Genomic DNA, 16,815 nt, shown 5'->3' with positions numbered 1-16,815 from the left:
AACATCCACCTCTTTAGCCTAAGCACTGTTCCGGGTGCTGGGGACCAGGGTAAGCAAGTCAAGCTGAGCCCTGCCTGCAGGTGTCTTGCTTTCTGGAGTCCCGATCACCCTGGTCCAAGGGTCTAGTGACAGGGCCTTTACTGAACACAAGCCTCCCAGCTGTCGTTCGCAGCCCCACCAGACACCAATGACTCGTCTCGGGCTCTGCCAGGCGGCCAGTCCCCTGCGGCCCCCACGTGGGCTCACCCGTCTCGGGCTTGGAGTACTCCAGGCACAGCACCTCGGCGTCGTGGGCCTCCACCTTGACCAGCTCGTCCATGAAGTGCAGCTCGTGGATCCTAGGGGAGACACACTGCCTACTGTCCCCTGCCCGGAGCCCCCACCCCTCAGCCCCAGGCGCTCTGCCACTGCTGGAAAGGTCAGAGCAGCCAGGTAGCCAACATGGAGAACCCCCTACCCTGGCCAACTAGTGTAGAGACGCCCAATCGCTCTTCTCATTTAGAAACCTGCCATCTGGAAGGAAGCAGGGCCAAGCCTAGGAGCACCTCAGTGGGCACCCAGCCCCTTGCAGTTCCATGAGCCAGATCCATAACAGTCCCCTGGGGGAACAGGGGTTAGAGGCAGGGCTGAATCAGAGGTGGTTCCTGGGGGCGGGGCAGGGCCAGAGGTCATACTCAAGGATAGGACCTATGGGTGGGAACATTTGATTCGAATCTCTCATTCTTAAAGGGTCTCCAATCTAAACTTTTCTCACATTCTCTCCAAATGAAATCAAAGAGTCAACAAGTCAGCCTGGACTGAAATAAGGAACAGGCATCCCAGCTCCTCCACTCTCTTCCTGTGTGATCTTAGCCTAGCCACTCGGCCTCTCTTGCCTTGGTTAACCCACCTGAGGAGCTAGGAACAGCACTGACATCAGACGGTCAGTGGGAGGACTGAGTCAGTTGAGACAGCACTCAGGCCAGTGGCTGGCCTGGGGCAAGAGTGCTGTCCCAGGTTAGCTCCTGTCACCGCTTTTGCATTCACGGCAGAGCACTGCCACTGGGAGCAGACCACCAATACAGTCAGTTTGCCTCATGCAGTGACTGATATCAAAACAGTTGCCAGCATTTAAAAACCACAGAACTTCATAGAAAAAAACATCTGCACTTCCTGTTCTTCCTGGACAACGGGAAGAGACAACAACCTGCGCTGCTCGGGCTGCATGGTGGCCGCCCCTTTACGGGCACGTGGTCTACAGTTGCTCTGGTCCCTTCCATCCCTCAACAGCCTCTGCACCCAGGTCACAGCTTAAACCTGGTCCCTCTGACAGGGCTCATATTCGGCCACCACCTGCTGGGCTGTTAACACCCTGAAAAACCTCTGCAGAGTGGGTAAACAGCCTTAGCGCTCAAATGGCCCATCCTCCTGGCCCCCTCTCCCTGGGTCACCAGGAACCCCAAGCCCTGGCTGGCATCCTCTCTGATGGCTCAGCTGTGGTACCACGTGGCTGGTGAAAGTGTCACCCTTCCCCAGAGCCATGCAAGTTTGCCTGTCCACCCTGCAGGCAAAGTTCGCATGCCCCAGCTGCTGAGACCTGGTAGCTGCCCTGATCTCAGCCCTTCCAGAAGCTCTTTCTCAGCTGAAGCTCCCAAGACTGTCTGGTCACCAGATGGCTACTCACAGTTCCTCATTCCCAATGCATAACTGGAGGCGCCCAGGCCAGGCTGCTCCCCACCACCCTGAGCGTCTGAGCCTGAGCTAGGAGGTGCACCCTAGACACCGCCCTGAGCCCCCAAGCCCGGGCTGGGAGGTGCGCCCTAGACACCGGCCAGGGCCCACTTGCCTCAGATTTCCACTTCGGTCGCCTGAAGCCAAGTGCTGGCCGTCAGGACTGACCTGCATGACTCGCACCCCGGCCTTCACGTCCAGAGGTGTCCCATTCTCGCTCCCTCGGTCTGGGAAGTGGGACATGTCCTGCAGGTGCTGGATGTCGTTCTCCACATACACTACCTTCAGCAGGGTCTGCAGGAAGCAGGGCTGACATCAGTGCCACAAGAAACTCGGAAGCACCTCTGTAATTGTGTCTCCTGACAGCCAGTCTCCATTCTTTATTAGTAACAGAACTCCAATTTTGACCTGGGAGCTTCACCACTCAGAACAACTGTTTCTGACCTCCTTTGCAGCTAGATGAGGCTGTGTGATTAAATTCTGGTCAATGAGATATAAAGCAAGTGCAAACCCTTCTGCTCCTTTTTCTCTGTCTGGCTGCCTGGAACTTGGATGTGATGACTAGAGCTCCGGCAGCCACACTGGATCACAAGGACAAGGGCCACTCATTCAAAATGGCAGAGTGGAGAGCTGGAAGGCTCCTGGGTCTCTATGGACTTCCTGCAGCTGCAAAACACCCCAGAATGGTTACCTCCAGACTATTTATGAGTCATAAAACCAAACTTTTACCTCTTATTTTGGGTTTCACTATTGTGTGGAGCCAATGTATACGACAGATGCAGAGAAGATGGTAGTTTTGGGAGGGGCATAGTAAAGAAGCCCCTGTTAAACACACCCTGCAGGCATTATGGGCCTTTTTCGTCCCAGCCACACTTTCAGGTTTTCCAACTCACCAAGCTCTCTCCTACCTCAGGGCTTTTGCATAGGCTATTCCTTTGGTGCAGGACACTCTCCCCTCCCCTCTTTACTCCTCTCAATCCTCCATATCTCAGTTCAGTTGTCTCTTCCTCCAGGAAGGTGCCCCTGATGCCACAGATAAGATCAGATGACTCTGTTTTATGTCCTACTAGTACCTTGCAATTTTCTTTCGTGGTGCTTATCCCATTTGTGATTACATCAGAATCTGTGCAGTTATGGTTCACTGTCCGCCCCCTGACCCCCACTAGACTGTGGTGCCGCGAGGACAGGAGAAGGGTCTGTCTTAGACACTGACGTGTCCCCAGCGTGCAGCACAGACCTTCGTAAGCATCTGCAGAATAAGCGAATGCATGATTCAGGTCTCAGATCCTCAGCTCCCTCACTGTGCTGGCAACGCCATTCATGTCTTCAGCAAAGTGTCTTCTCCCCAACCTCTCTTCATGGCTCTCTCTGGGATCCTGCTAGCACCTGATCCGAGGCCCCACTGCGTGGCAGCTAGCTAGACAGGGGACGCCCCTGCCTGGTTGGGCCCATCAGGTGTCTTGCCAAGGAGTTCCGACTCGAGACTTGGGCAGCAATTTCATTCCTATTGAGTATGTCGGGCTGCCTAGAGTGGCTGTGTCCGCGCACACCTGGAGAGCAGGAGCTGATTGGCGGAGAGGACAGACTATCCCACCTCAGAAAGAAAGAAAGGGGGAGCGAGGAAGAGGAGAGTGGGAGACAGAGAGTAAGCTGCCTTGGTTCCTGATCCCGCCCTAATGAAGCCTAACGCCAAGGTCGCATGAGACTCCCTCCTGCCCGTACAGCCCAGCTTGAAGCAGGTCTCTGTTCCTCCGAAAAGATGGTTCCCAACAAAGCCACTCACATTACTGAAGATGTTTTTCTGCCAGTGAGAGTCAGGGCTGCTATCCATGTTCCAGAAGCGGATGGTGTTGTCTGAGGAACAAGTCAGAAAAGATCCTGATGGCAGACAAGCTCTCTGATCTTCAAACTCAGGATACACCTACAGTTCCCAGAGAACAAGGCAAAGGGCAACTTATTACAACCACTTCCGTGACAGCACCATGATACACTGTTGCATTCTGGTGAAAAAAAGTGAGCTGCTGATAAACAGGCATAGCACAATGCCTTCTAGGTTAAAAATAAACACGACAAAAAGGACACAAAATGCTGCCATATACTATCCATGCCCCATCTTCAGCCCAGGCCGTCAAACATCCCCACAAATACATTTCCAAGGAAAACGGGCAACTCAGTCAAAAATCACTAAGCATAAAAGGCAACAAGGTACCACGAGCAAAAAGCAGTAGAAACAACAGATCTAGCTTCAAATATTGGGCTTATCAGACAGAATATAAAATAGCTGTTTAATATGTTTAAAGAAACAAAAGAACTGTGACAAGATTAAAAGTATGAGGAGCCAAGCAGAAACTATAAAGAATAACTAAGCAGGGCTGAAAAAGAACAAAACAGAACTACTTCTAGAAAAGAAAAATAAAACATATTAAAAACCAAAGATTAGACACAGTTGAAAAGAAAATTAAGTGAATTGAAAGACAGAATTAAAGACATCATTCAGAATGCAGCTCAGAGAGACAACATATAAAGACATTTCAAAATACGGAAGACTGGGTGCTGAGAAGATGATGATAACAGCAGCTTAGATTTTTAATCCAAAATCCACACACAAAAAAGAGTAAGCAGGGGCCAGCCCTGTGGTCAAGTAGTTAAGTTCCTGTGCTCCGCTTTGGTGGCCCAGGGTTTCACTGATTCAGATCCTGGGCGGGCACCTGGCATTGCTCATCAGGCCATGCTGAGGCAGCATTCCATGTAGTCCAGCCAGAAAGACCTACAACTAGAATATACAACTATGTACTGGGGGGCTTTGGGGAGAAGAATAAAAAAAATAAAAATAAAATTGGCAACAGATGTTAGCTCAGGTGCCAATCTTTTTTTTTTTTTTTTTTTAAAAAAAAGAGTAACTAGACAGCAAAACCAAAATCCATGGACAACATTTACAGACTAACTAGGTGACAAGATAGTCCCATAACTCCCAAATACAAACAGGTAGGGACAAGGTACCACCAGTCATAAGACCTACATGTTATCAACACGTATAGGGGAGAAAGCAGAGAGAAGCAATGAGGCATCTGACAGACCCAGGAACAGGATGACCGCAAAGTAGGCAGCAAATACTCAGTGGAAAGCACAATGGGCCAGAGAGAACAGAGCTGAAACTGGGAGGGTTTTGTCCACTCCAACAGAGGTTGGGAGCAAGGGCTGGGCAGCAAGGTGTGAAGGGGCTGGAGCAGCCAAGGCCCTGTGAACTATGGAAACCGATCTGCCGGGGCTCCCTTCCAGGACAAGGCCCCACCCTGGGGAAACTGCTGAGAGTGGAAACAGAATTGATCAGGACGAGACAGGAGAGACAAAGGAAAGGGGAGGTTCAGATATAAGTAGAAACGTAACATAAATCAGAACATAATAAGGAAATATCAGAAAGCAACCTGCCCTATTTTTGAACAATACAAACTAAGAGACGATGAGTTCTTTCTTGTGAAGTTAGAAAACCTGTCCTGAACCACACCAACTTCTAAAACTTCAGAAAAACTAGCACATAAAAATCAACAACAAAAAAAGAACCAAGGTCAAGTCCCAAAGTTACTCTTTAAAACAAAAGGAAAGAAAGTAAGCACATCATAAAGACACTTTTATAAACAGATCAGAACTCTAACGTACTATTTCAAAAAGAGCTAAAAGATACTAAGAAAATGATCTAAGATATGAAAAAGAACCTAAATGATAACTACAAAAACTCAGAGACAAAGCGATAGAATTGAAAGTTAGAAATAAACGCAAAATCATTTCAGAAATAAAGGCCAAATTAGAAGGAAGCCAAGAGGGAATAAGCACAAAAGATAAGGTATTAAGAAAGGTGAAAAGGAGGAAATTATTAAAAATCAAAAAGAAACGGTGAAAGAGATAAAAGAATTCAAGAGAAAGTGACACATATTGAAGCTAGGCAAAGAAGATCCAATTTACAGATAACAGAAATTCCTGAAGAAAACCAAATCAAAGTCACAGAAAAAAACACAAAAATGTATAATTCAAGAATATGTCTACCTATAAAAACCAACACCAAGATGTACTCTAGAGTAAAATTACTAGGCTTGAAAGAAAATGAAAGAAATCCTTCGGACTTCCAGGCAAAAAACAGGCAGTGACTTACAAGGCGAAGAAAGACATCAGACATTTCAATAACTGTAAGAAAATGGAGCAACATATTTAAGATAGATAGGAAGGAAAACGTGAGCCAATAGGCTGGCCCAGTGGCATAGTGGTTAAGTTCATGTGCTCAGCTTCAGCAGCCTGGGATTTGTGGGTTTGGATCCTGGGTGCAGACCTACACACTACTCATCAAGCCAGGTTGTGGTGGCATCCCACATACAAAATAGAGGAAAACTGGCACAGATGTTAGCTCAGGGACCATCTTCCTCAATCAAAAAAAAAGAGGAAGATTAGCAACAGATGTTAGCTCAGGACCAATCTTCCTCACCCTCCCCCCCACCCGCCGAAAAAAAAGTGAGCCAAGCAATTTTTTATCCAGCAAAAGTGATTTTCAAGTATAAAGGGCAGGGCCAGCCCCGTGACTGAGTGGTTAAGTTTGCATGCTCTGCTTCAGTGGCCCAGGGTTTAGCCAGTTCTGATCCTGGGTGTGGACATGGCACCGCTCATCAAGCCATGCTGAGGTAGCATTCCTCACATCACAACTAGAAGGACCCACAACTAAAGTGTACAACTATGTACTGGGGAGATTTGGGGAGAAAAAGCAGGAGAAAAGAAAAAAAGATTGGCAACAGTTGTTAGCTCAGGTGCCAATCTTTAAAAAAAAAAAAGGATAAAGGGCACAGAAAAAAGATTATCATAATGCAAAAACTCAGGAAATAGTGTCCCCATGAACTGTTCCTGACAAATCTACTAAGAATGAGCTTCAGATAACAAAAATGACTAGAGAGACATCGACACAAGGAGATGAGGATTAAATATATAGTCGCTTGTGGAATTAAGAATAAAGGAGGATCAAGGGACATCACCAAAAATGGCAAAGTGGGAACTCCAAAACGCTGTCTCTCCACCAAAACAACCTTAAGCTGGCAAAACTGCCAGAATCAACTTTTTCAGAACTCTGGAATCTAACTTATAATAACCAGGGGAATGCTTAATGAGGAAAGAAGCTGCTGAATTTTGGCATTTAAGAAAATCGCTGACAAATCATGGCTGACCACTAAGATAACGGAATAGAGACTTCAGTGCCCACATGTGACACATGACAATAACACAATCTTTACAAAAATAGTTTAGAAAAGTCAGTAAGCAAACAATTACAATCCATAACAAGCTCTGGGGAGGAGGAGAATATGATTTCCAGAGTTATCACATTATAATATTAAAAATACCAGTTTTTAACGAAAAATATGAGACAGGCATGCAAAAAATGAATAGTCCATTCACAGGAAAAAACAAATTAACAGAAATTGCTAACTAACAGAAACCGAAGAAGCCGAGATTGGACTCATTAGACAAAACCTTTAATCAATTGTCTTGCATATTCTGAAAGAGATCAAGGAAATTGTGTCCAAGAAATAAGGAGAATAATATCTCATCAAGTAGGGAATATCAACAAAGAGATAGATCGCTTCTCGGCCTTTTGGCTAAGATCAAGTGTAATAAAGAGATAGAAATAATAAAAGGGAAGCAAATAGAAATCTGGAGCTGAAAAGTGTAACGACTAAAATAAAAAATTCACTAGGGCTCAACAGTGGATTTGGATTTGACAAGCAGAAGGAAGAATCAATGAAGCCGAAGATCAATTGAAATTACGTAGTCCAAGGATCAGAGAGAAAAATGTATAAACAAAAATGAACAGAGCCTAAGTTACCTACGCAACACCATGGAGAATATGAACATACACACTACGGGAGTCCCAGAAGGAAAGCAGAGAAGGAAAGGGGCAGAAAAAACATTTGAGGAATGGCCAAAACTTCTCAAATTTGATAAAAGACATGAATCAACACATTCAAGAAGCTCAAAAAGCTCCAAGACAAACTAAAAGAGATCCACATCAAGACACACCACAAATTAGTGAAAGCCAAAGCCAAAGGGAAAATCTTGAAGGCAACAAGAGACAAGCAACTCATCCTATACAAAGGATCCTCAATAGAATTAACAGTTGATTTCTCATCAGAAATCATGGAAACCAGAAGGTAGGGGGACAACATTTAAAGTTAAAAGAAAAAACTGTCAACCAGGAATTCTCTATCTGACGAAACTATCCTTCAAATGGAAGGCGAAATTAAGACTTCACAGATGACAAAAGTTGTGGGAATTTGTCGCTAGGAGACCTGCCCTACAAGAAATGCTAAAGGGAGTCCTCCAGGGTTAAGTGAAAGGACATGAGACAGGAACTTGAAGCCATATTAAGAAATAATGAACACTGGTGAGAGTAATTATATAGGTAAATATAAAAGCCACTATTATTGTGTTTTTTGTTTGTAACTCTTCTTTTGCTGTATGATTTAAGAGACAAAGACATAAGACAATAATTATAAATCATTGTGAATGGGTATACAATGTATAAAGATTTAATTTGTGACAATAACAACATAAAGGGAGGGACAGAGCCATATAAGAGCAGAGCATGTGCATACTACCGAAGAAAGGTTAGTATTACTTCAAACTAGTTTGTCAAAAATTTAAGATGTCAATTATAATCCTCCAGTAAAAAAATAACTTTAAAATATACAGGAGAGGAAATGAAAAAAAAAAATGGAACACTACAAAAAATTAAACACAAAAGAAAGTAGTGATGGGAGAATTAAGGAACATAAAAGATATAAGATAGAAAGCAAATAGCAAAATGGCAAGAGTGAATCCTGCCTTATGAATAATTACTTTAAATGTAAGTAGATTAAACTCTCCAACCAAAAGGAAATAAGTGGCAGAATGCATTACAACAAAGATCCAATTATACGTTGTTCATAAGAGACTCACTTTATATCCACAGACACATAGAGGTTGAAAGCGAAGGTATGGAAAAAGATAATCCACACAAATGGCAACTAAAAGGGAGCTTCGGGTATCTATAGTAGTGTCAAACAAAATAGACCTTAAGTCAAAAATGTTACAAGTGACAAAGAAAGACATTATACATTGATAAAAGGGTCAATCATCATGAAGATATAACAAGTATAAATACAGACTCATCTAACAACAAAGACCCAAATACATGAAGCAAAAGCTGACAGAACTGAAGGGGGAAATATACAGTTCTACGATAATAGTTGGAGACTTCAATATTCTTTCCGTAAACAGACATATAAAGAATATTCCACCAAAGGGGCCAGAGCAGCCAAGTGGTTAAGTTCATGTGCTCCACTTCAGCGGCCCAGGGTTTCTCCAGTTTGGATCCTGGGCGTGGACTTGGCACCGCTCACCAAGCCATGCTGAGGCGGCGTTCCACACAGCACAACCAGAAGGACCTACAACTAGAATATACAACTATGTACTGGGGGGCTTTGGGGAGAAGAAGAAGGAAAAAGATTGGCAACAGATGTTAGCTCAGTGCCAAGCCTGAGAAAAAAAAGAATATTCCACCTAATAACTGCAGAATACACATTCTTTTCAAGTGGACATGGAACATTCCCCAGAAAAGACCATATATTACATCACAAAATAAGTCTCAATAAATTTTAAAAAACTAATCACACACTATTCTCTGACCACAACGGAATGAAACTACAAATGAATAACAGAAGGAAATTTGGAGAATTAACAAATACAGCCACGCACTGCATAATAATGTTTCGGTCAGTGACAGACCACATAGACGACAGAGATCCCATAAGATTAGGAGCATAGAGCCTAGGTGTGTAGTAGGCTATACTGACTAGGTTTGTGTCAGTACACTCTGTGATGTGTTCATACAATGACGAAATTGTATAACGACGCATTTCTCAGAACGTATCCTTGTGACTGACTGACGCATGACTGTACATGGATATTAAACAACACACTCTCACACAACCTATGAGTCAAAGCAGAAATCAAAAGAGAAATCACAAACACTAAAATGGCTATAATTTAAAAAAAAAAAGGAAAATAACCAGCGTTGGCAAAGATGTGGAGAAACTGGAACCCTTATACATTGCTGGTGGGAATGTAAAACGGGGCAGCTGCTGTGGAAACGTTAGGCGGTTTTTCAAAAAGCTAAACACAGAATTACCATAGGACCCAGCAATTCCACACTTGGGTATACACTCAAAAGAATTAAAAACAGATGTTTAAAAAAGCTTGTACAGGAATGTTCACAGCACCATTCACAATAGCCAAAAGGTGGAAAGAACCCAAGTGTCCATCAGCTGATGCAGAGATAACCAAATGTGGTGTTATCCATACAATGGAATATTCTTCAACCTTAGAAAAGAAGGAAATACTGATAGATGCTACAACATGGATGAACCTTGGAAACATTACGCTAAGAGAAAGGAGCCAGACATACAGTTCACATATTTTACGATTCAATTTATATGAAATATTCAGAACAGGCAAATCCATAGCGACAGAAAGCACATTAGTTGTTGCTAGGGGCTGGGGGAATGGGAATGGGGAGTGATTGCTTAATGGGTAGAGTTTCCTCCTGGAGTGATGAAAATGTTCCAGAAACAGATAGTAGTGATGGTTGCAAACACTGTGAATGTACTAAATGCCACTGAATTGTACATTTTAAAATGACTTAATTGGTAAATTTTATGTTACGTATATTTTACCATAATATATATGTACACTTATACCCCCCAAAACAAATGGAGTCAAAAGGGAGAGAATATAGTATTAGTGACTACACAATCGGATCATATAGACACAGTTCAATTATTTTTAAGATTGGGGGAGAATGGAGAGAACATATGCAAAAAAAATTGTTTTAATTGTTTTCCAAATTGAGTACTTGTCCTTCTTAGACTGTTGTTTGTATAATGCTGGAACAAGTAAATGACTAACTGTGGATATTCTAATTCCTCCATCCCCTACGTCTTTGAGAACTAGGATCCTGGAAGGATCAATCCAATGGCTATGAGCATCTCCAGCACCCAGACTGTACTGTGAAATACCAATATGAACTGGAAAAAAACAAACTAGGACTTCCTCAAAAAATGGCTGATTCCGGGTCTGGGACAGGAAATGTACGAGATGAGGCTGGAACATCTCATCTCAGATAGTAAGGTAGTTATCAGACTATGCAGGTCATGTTCAAAGGACTCAAGAGCCAACTTGAAGAGGCTCCCACTGGTCAAAGATGGGACAATTTGAGCTCCAATAATGTTAATAATTGCAATGGATTAAAATATATCCAATATATTTAAATATATGAGTTTATAATGATATTAAATAAAAACAACTAGTTACCTTTAGAGGCAGGGAACCAATTCATTATCTTGCAAACTGGTAAATAAAGGGAAAGAATCAAGCATCTATCCTGCCTTTCCTATATGAAGTATACCACTGGGTGACCAAATGGTAGATGAGGGGAAGTGTCTCTTCATATTAGTAGTCCAACTAACAAAAAGAAATGATAGAATTAGAATAGCACCATATTGCAGGCCCCAATGAATAAATGGATCTAGGCATTAAGCATCAACAGTTGCCAACAATAATCGATAAACTGTACATTTTTGTGTGTTTGGTTTTCTAGTTCTGTTTTATTTAAAAAAATATGAAAGAGAGAGAGAGATAGGACATCAGAGTTATAGAAGAAGAGAGAGAAAGGGATAGAGGCAACTCTTAAATAGGTACTGGCTGAGAATTTTCCAGAACTGACAAAAAGATCCATCCACAGATATTTTTGTTGAGGATATACATATATAATAGGGAGATGCAAAGAAATGAACTGAAATACTAAACTGAAAACAAGAGTGACAGTGAGAGAGAGCAGGATTGGGGAGGGGTGGGGAGGTGATCAAAATAGATGTTAGCTTTATCTGTAATATTTCAGCTTTTTTAAAGAATATATTTATATACAAATTTTAAAAATTATTTTAAAAACATTCTTGTTAAGTGAGAAAAGTGCTATCAACAGAAACATCAGATCCACAAAGGCAGATGGATTCAAGCAGTCAAAGGGCTGAATAAGCTTATTCAAGAGAAGTCATTTCTCACAATCCTGAATTGGGCCACTGACAAACATTCCTAGCAGTAAGAAATTTCCAGCAAAAAAAAAAAAAAAAAAAGTAGATATGATTCTTTCTCTACCAGTTGTCTTATCTGTAAGGAGTACTTAGAGCAGCTTCAGAGAATAAAGAATGCCCACGGAGTCATTCTCAGAAAATAAAAACTTCTTCAACACTTAAAAAAGAAAAAGCACTACACTCCCCAAATGGCCTCCTGTGCAGCTCTCTGAGGCACACATGCCCCTGCTCCTGGACCTTCGCTCTTCCTGTTCTCCCTGGTGGTCACTAGCCTCAGTCCCTAACTCCCTGGAGGTCTCTGCTTGAATGTCACATCCTCAGAGAGGCCTCCTAAATCATGCTCCTCTCCAGAACAGCACACACCACTCCCCTTTCCCCTCTGCTGCTTTAGCTTTCTCAGAGAGATACTGCTACTTGGCATATTATGTATTGATGATGTTTACGGGTTGACTCTCCCACCCAAATGTGAACTCCACGAGAGCAAGACTTTTGTCAGTTTCTTTCCCAGTTGTGTCCCCAGCACCTGGCACATAGTAGGGGTCCACGAGTATCTTTTGAAGGAATAGCTGAATGGGTTTCCCAAACTCTGCGGAAACCCCAATTGGGGCTGAGCAAGGGCGGGGGGAGGATAAGCGGGGCTCACCTCCACATTCCAGACGTAGGAGCTGTGGAAGAGCTCCGACCACATCTTGCCTACTTTGTTGATGTCTTTGACATCCCAGATGTAGATGCTGTGGTCTTTATACACGCAGGACAGCCACTGGTGGATGGGGTCGAAGGTCAGCGCCACTGTATCTGGGTAGACTGCTTCTGCCTTCCTGTGGAAGAGGAAGCTAACAAGGCCACACGAGTCATCAATCACCATCAATGTCACTGTGAGTAGTAACAGCTGCCTCTGTGACACTCCAGCTGTTTTATGCCTGGCAATGCCATGGTAGTCCATCTCTCCCACTCCAACTCCACTTCTCCCTTTCCTCTTCCTTTGTTTTGCTTCTAATAGAGATTGTAAACTGGAAGCTTCTGCTTGGCCCTGAGAGCATTTGAATTTTCGACTCCAGTTAACACTTCTTTCCCCTCATTTCACCCAACCCAAGCTTTGTCCTCCCTGAGCAAGGAAGGGTAATGGGCATATACTCAGGCTGTCTCTCTTGTCAGCCCCACCAAGACACGATCAAAACTCCGTGGGGCCTCCTCACAATGGCTACAGTGTACTGAGCACCTCCTGTGTGCCGAGTAAGAGCTTTAGCTGCAATGAATCCCCACGACCTCCATGAGAGGCAGGGGCTATATTTTACAGATGAGGAAACTGAGGCACAGGTTGATACACTGACCTGCCCGAGGGCACATGGCAGAAGGTGGCAGACTGGGCAGCCTGGCTACTATAGCACACCACTGTCTGTGGGTTGCTGACCCACTCTCTCTTTCCTTTGGGACAGCCAGTTGCCCCCTCTAGGCTCTCTCTTAGAAAATGTACCCAGGAGCTAATGTCCAGCAATCTACTAAGAGGCGGCCCCAGGTATCCAGCACCTCCTGGTTAGGAAGCCCCCTACCCCACAAAACAGACTCACAACAAAGGGGAAGACAGGCCACAGCTCAGCGCTTCCACCCGCTCTCAACGTGGCAGCCAGAGGATCTAATGCTCAAGGCCTGACCATGTAATGCCAACGCCTGAAACCCCCACTGGCCTCCCAGGACCTCAGAATAGACTACACGCTCCTCCCGGCAGCCTCCGTCACTGCTCACACCTGTCTCCTACCACCCTCCCCTGGCATACTGGACTCTGCCACATGGCCCCTAGCTGTTCCCACAACATGCCAAGCCCAGCGTGCTGTCCCCTTAAGCCTTTCCACATGCTGTCAGGACCCAGCTCTCCACACAGCTGGCTCCTTGTCACCAGAGAGGCTTCCCCTGGCCACCCAATCATCACAGCCCCACCCCCAGGCACTCTCCTTTCTGAGTCCCTCCTTTATTTCACCAAAGTGTTTATGACTATCTAAAATGATCTTATGTATTTGTTTCTCATCGAGCTCCCTCACTAGACTGCAGACTTCATGGTGGCAGAGCTTTTGCTGCCTCATTATAGCTGTATCCTGCTTCCAGCCCAGGGCTGGCCAGATAGGTAGACTGATCTGGAAGCATGGATGGACACCAGCAGACAGACTCTGGGTGGGCCCCTCTCCCTCCCCTTGTGGGGTAGTACCTGGGCTCCAGGCCCTGCGCCACGTCCACCCCGAGGTAGTGTGGCTTGGGCAGGTTGGCGAGGTAGTGCAGGCTGTGGGCCTGGAAGATGCGGACTATCCCATCTGTGCAGCCGCAGAAGATGAGCTCCTGGCTGACACAGAGGCAGGAAGACAAGGAGACCTGTGGGGGAAGAGGGGACCTAAGTGGACTTGGTGCTTTGCGTGGCCTGGTTCAGGGACATGGGGACTGACAGAACAGCCTTGGGCCTCCTGAGAAACCTTATAGTTTCTTGGGTCTGAAAAGCCCATTTTAGCAAATTCTAAGATATGTGAAGTCAGGATACAGCACACAGACAGTGTGGAAGGAAACATGCCGGCAGGCAGACAGATGCACGACCTGGGAGAGAGCTGTCGCTGCTATCTACAGAGGAAGTCAGCTGGGGGTGGAAAATACCTGTTTGGCAGGTTGTGACTTCAGGTAGGTCACTTGCAGTAACAGGGCTGAAATCGAGCTTAAATTTTATTTCCTACTGCTCAAAAACAACTTCATAGATCACGCTTAATAGCAGCATAGAAAAACGTTTCTGTACACAGGAAGACACGCAGACAGAAGGGGCAGGAAGTGCAAGACGTCCTGAGATAGATTACGGGAGTTTTCCCAAAGCCAGAGGGACTAAATTTCTGAGTTGTTTAGATGCTCAGGGACTAAACAGCCATCTGTCAAAAGCTTCTGCCTTGCTTAAAAGTTGCATAAGTTCTAGCAAGAGGATTCAAATAAAAAAAAATGATATTTAACCACCTAGGAAAGACAGATAAAACTCAGAATTCTTCCCCATGCCTGATACCACGCCATTAACCCTAAAGGTGAGCTCTGGAGGGGAGTCACAAGAGCAGGAACAGAAAAAGGAGGGACCCGCCATGCTCCTGCTGATGGCCAGACAGGCATCCAATCTTGGAATGGGGAGACAGCTTGGACTCAAACCCTCAGATCTCCAAGAAAAGTGGTTCTGCAATTTATTGATATACCATCCTTTAGTTTAAAATGTTATGTACTTTGTATAGCCTTTTCTGACTGAAAAATTAAATCAATGATCCTTTAGATTAAAAAAAAAATGGGGCTGGCCTGGTGGTGCAGTGGTTAAGTGCGCATGTTCTGCTCTGGCGGCCTGGGGTTCGCCGGTTCGGATCCCAGGTGCGGACATGGCACGGCTCGGCAAGCCATGCTGTGGCAGGCGTCCCACATATAAAGTGGAGGAAGATGGGCATGGATCTTAGCTCAGGGCCAGTCTTCCTCAGCAAAAAAAAAAAAAAAAAAAAAGGAGGAGGATTGGCAGCAGATGTTAGCTCAGGGCTAATCTTTCTCAAAAAAAAAAAAAAAAAAGTAGACCTCCCATGCCAAGAGTGGTCAATGAAAAGACGTGTAAACTGGATCAAAGAGTGATGGGGAAGTAATCGTAACCTTGATCCCCGTTACAGGGTACCCGGCACTGTGCTAAGTCCCTTATATGTGTTATCTCATGTGACTCCCTTATCAATTGTGAGATAAGGCAGCAGTATTGCCATCTTACAGATGAGGAAACTGAGGCTCAGAAAGGGAAAGTCACTCACTGGAGTTGCACAAGTAGAATCTGAAGACAAACCCAGAGCTGGTGCGATCAACTACCAGGCAGGAACACTGCTGAGTGTCCCTGGAGACACGTCATGGGAAGTTTCCCCCACTGAAGGCAGAGGGGGAGGGGGGTACCTTTAGGTTGATCCACTTCTCTAGTACCCTCTTCTCGTTGAACTGGCAGAGGAGGCCCGAGTAGGACACACAGAAGGCATTGCCTGCCATCCGGCCCCGGCCACAAGCCACACCACAGAAGACGTTGTTGTGCAGCTCACCCAGGATGCCTGAGCGCCCCACGAGGGGCACCGTGCCCGTCACCTGGAGGCACAGCAGAGCACAGTGAGAAACCGTCCACAGGGCCCAGCCCCCAGCAAGGTCCCACTGGGCCTCTCATGAGCAGAAGATACAACACAGCCAAACAGAGGACTCCAAGAAACTCCTCCAAGTGGAGGAGAAGGGAGGGAAAAACAGAACACACACTTCCAGGCAGACTGGCTGGAAGGCGGCAGTCCAGGAACAAGGTCTGGCCCCGGAGTCGGAGCACGGAGGGCGTCGGGGGAAGTGTCCCAGCAGGGCCTGCCAGTCAGCACCTGGAGAGCAGGCTCGGAGGCAGAAGCGGACCCCTGAGAGGCCGGACACCTCTGAGACCACTGCCCCCAAATCTCAGGTAGAAACAGGAGTCCATGCTGTCCCTGATGGTTTCTCCCCGGGCCTGGCTGGGGTGGCAGGGACAGAAACTCACCTTTGCCTCAGTGGAGACTTCCAAGAACCAGAACCTCACATGCCGGTTCCCAACGGTGACAAAATAGCTGCTGTCCTCGGAGAAGGAGAGGGCGATAACTCTGCATGAGACCTTGTTGGAAGCCACCAAAATGCCTTTCTGAAAGAAGCAATACAGAGAAGTTCATGCCAGTAGCCACCTGACCAGACTGTCCACGGCTCTGCCCTCAGCCCTGCCTCTCCGACTCTCCCTGCTCCAAGTCCGTCTTCCCTGGGCCCTCCTGGGAGCCACTTTACGGGGCAACCTGTGTGTGGCACTCTCCTCATTCCCAATACAGAGGAGACTAAGCCTAGGAAGGTTTCCATATGAGACTAAGTTCCAGAGCTCTCCTCAAGAGTCCAAGCTCTGCAACCCACACACGGTGTCGAGGACAGT

The 16,815-nt window shown here is 45.5% G+C and overlaps 1 protein-coding gene across 23 annotated transcripts in view; it reads right to left on the bottom strand.

Annotated features, from left to right (window-relative positions):
- WDR62 (WD repeat domain 62) overlaps window positions 1–16,815 on the bottom strand; it is a 47,381-nt gene that overhangs the window by 21,129 nt on the left and 9,437 nt on the right. For all 23 annotated transcript variants that reach the window (XM_070557413.1, XM_070557431.1, XM_070557419.1 and 20 more), the window contains 7 exons: window positions 16,402–16,539; window positions 15,795–15,977; window positions 14,071–14,231; window positions 12,514–12,703; window positions 3,494–3,631; window positions 1,826–2,004; window positions 247–338 (listed from right to left, as the gene is read on the bottom strand). In XM_070557413.1, the coding sequence (XP_070413514.1) occupies window positions 247–338; window positions 1,826–2,004; window positions 3,494–3,631; window positions 12,514–12,703; window positions 14,071–14,231; window positions 15,795–15,977; window positions 16,402–16,539 (1,081 nt within the window). The remainder of the gene's footprint in view (window positions 1–246; window positions 339–1,825; window positions 2,005–3,493; window positions 3,632–12,513; window positions 12,704–14,070; window positions 14,232–15,794; window positions 15,978–16,401; window positions 16,540–16,815) is intronic.

This window comes from Equus przewalskii, chromosome 9 (assembly GCF_037783145.1).
Source record: "Equus przewalskii isolate Varuska chromosome 9, EquPr2, whole genome shotgun sequence".
Taxonomy (NCBI): Eukaryota; Metazoa; Chordata; class Mammalia; order Perissodactyla; family Equidae; genus Equus; species Equus przewalskii.
The sequence above is the reverse complement of the archived record's forward strand: the minus strand, read 5'-3'. Positions and strand labels throughout refer to the sequence as shown.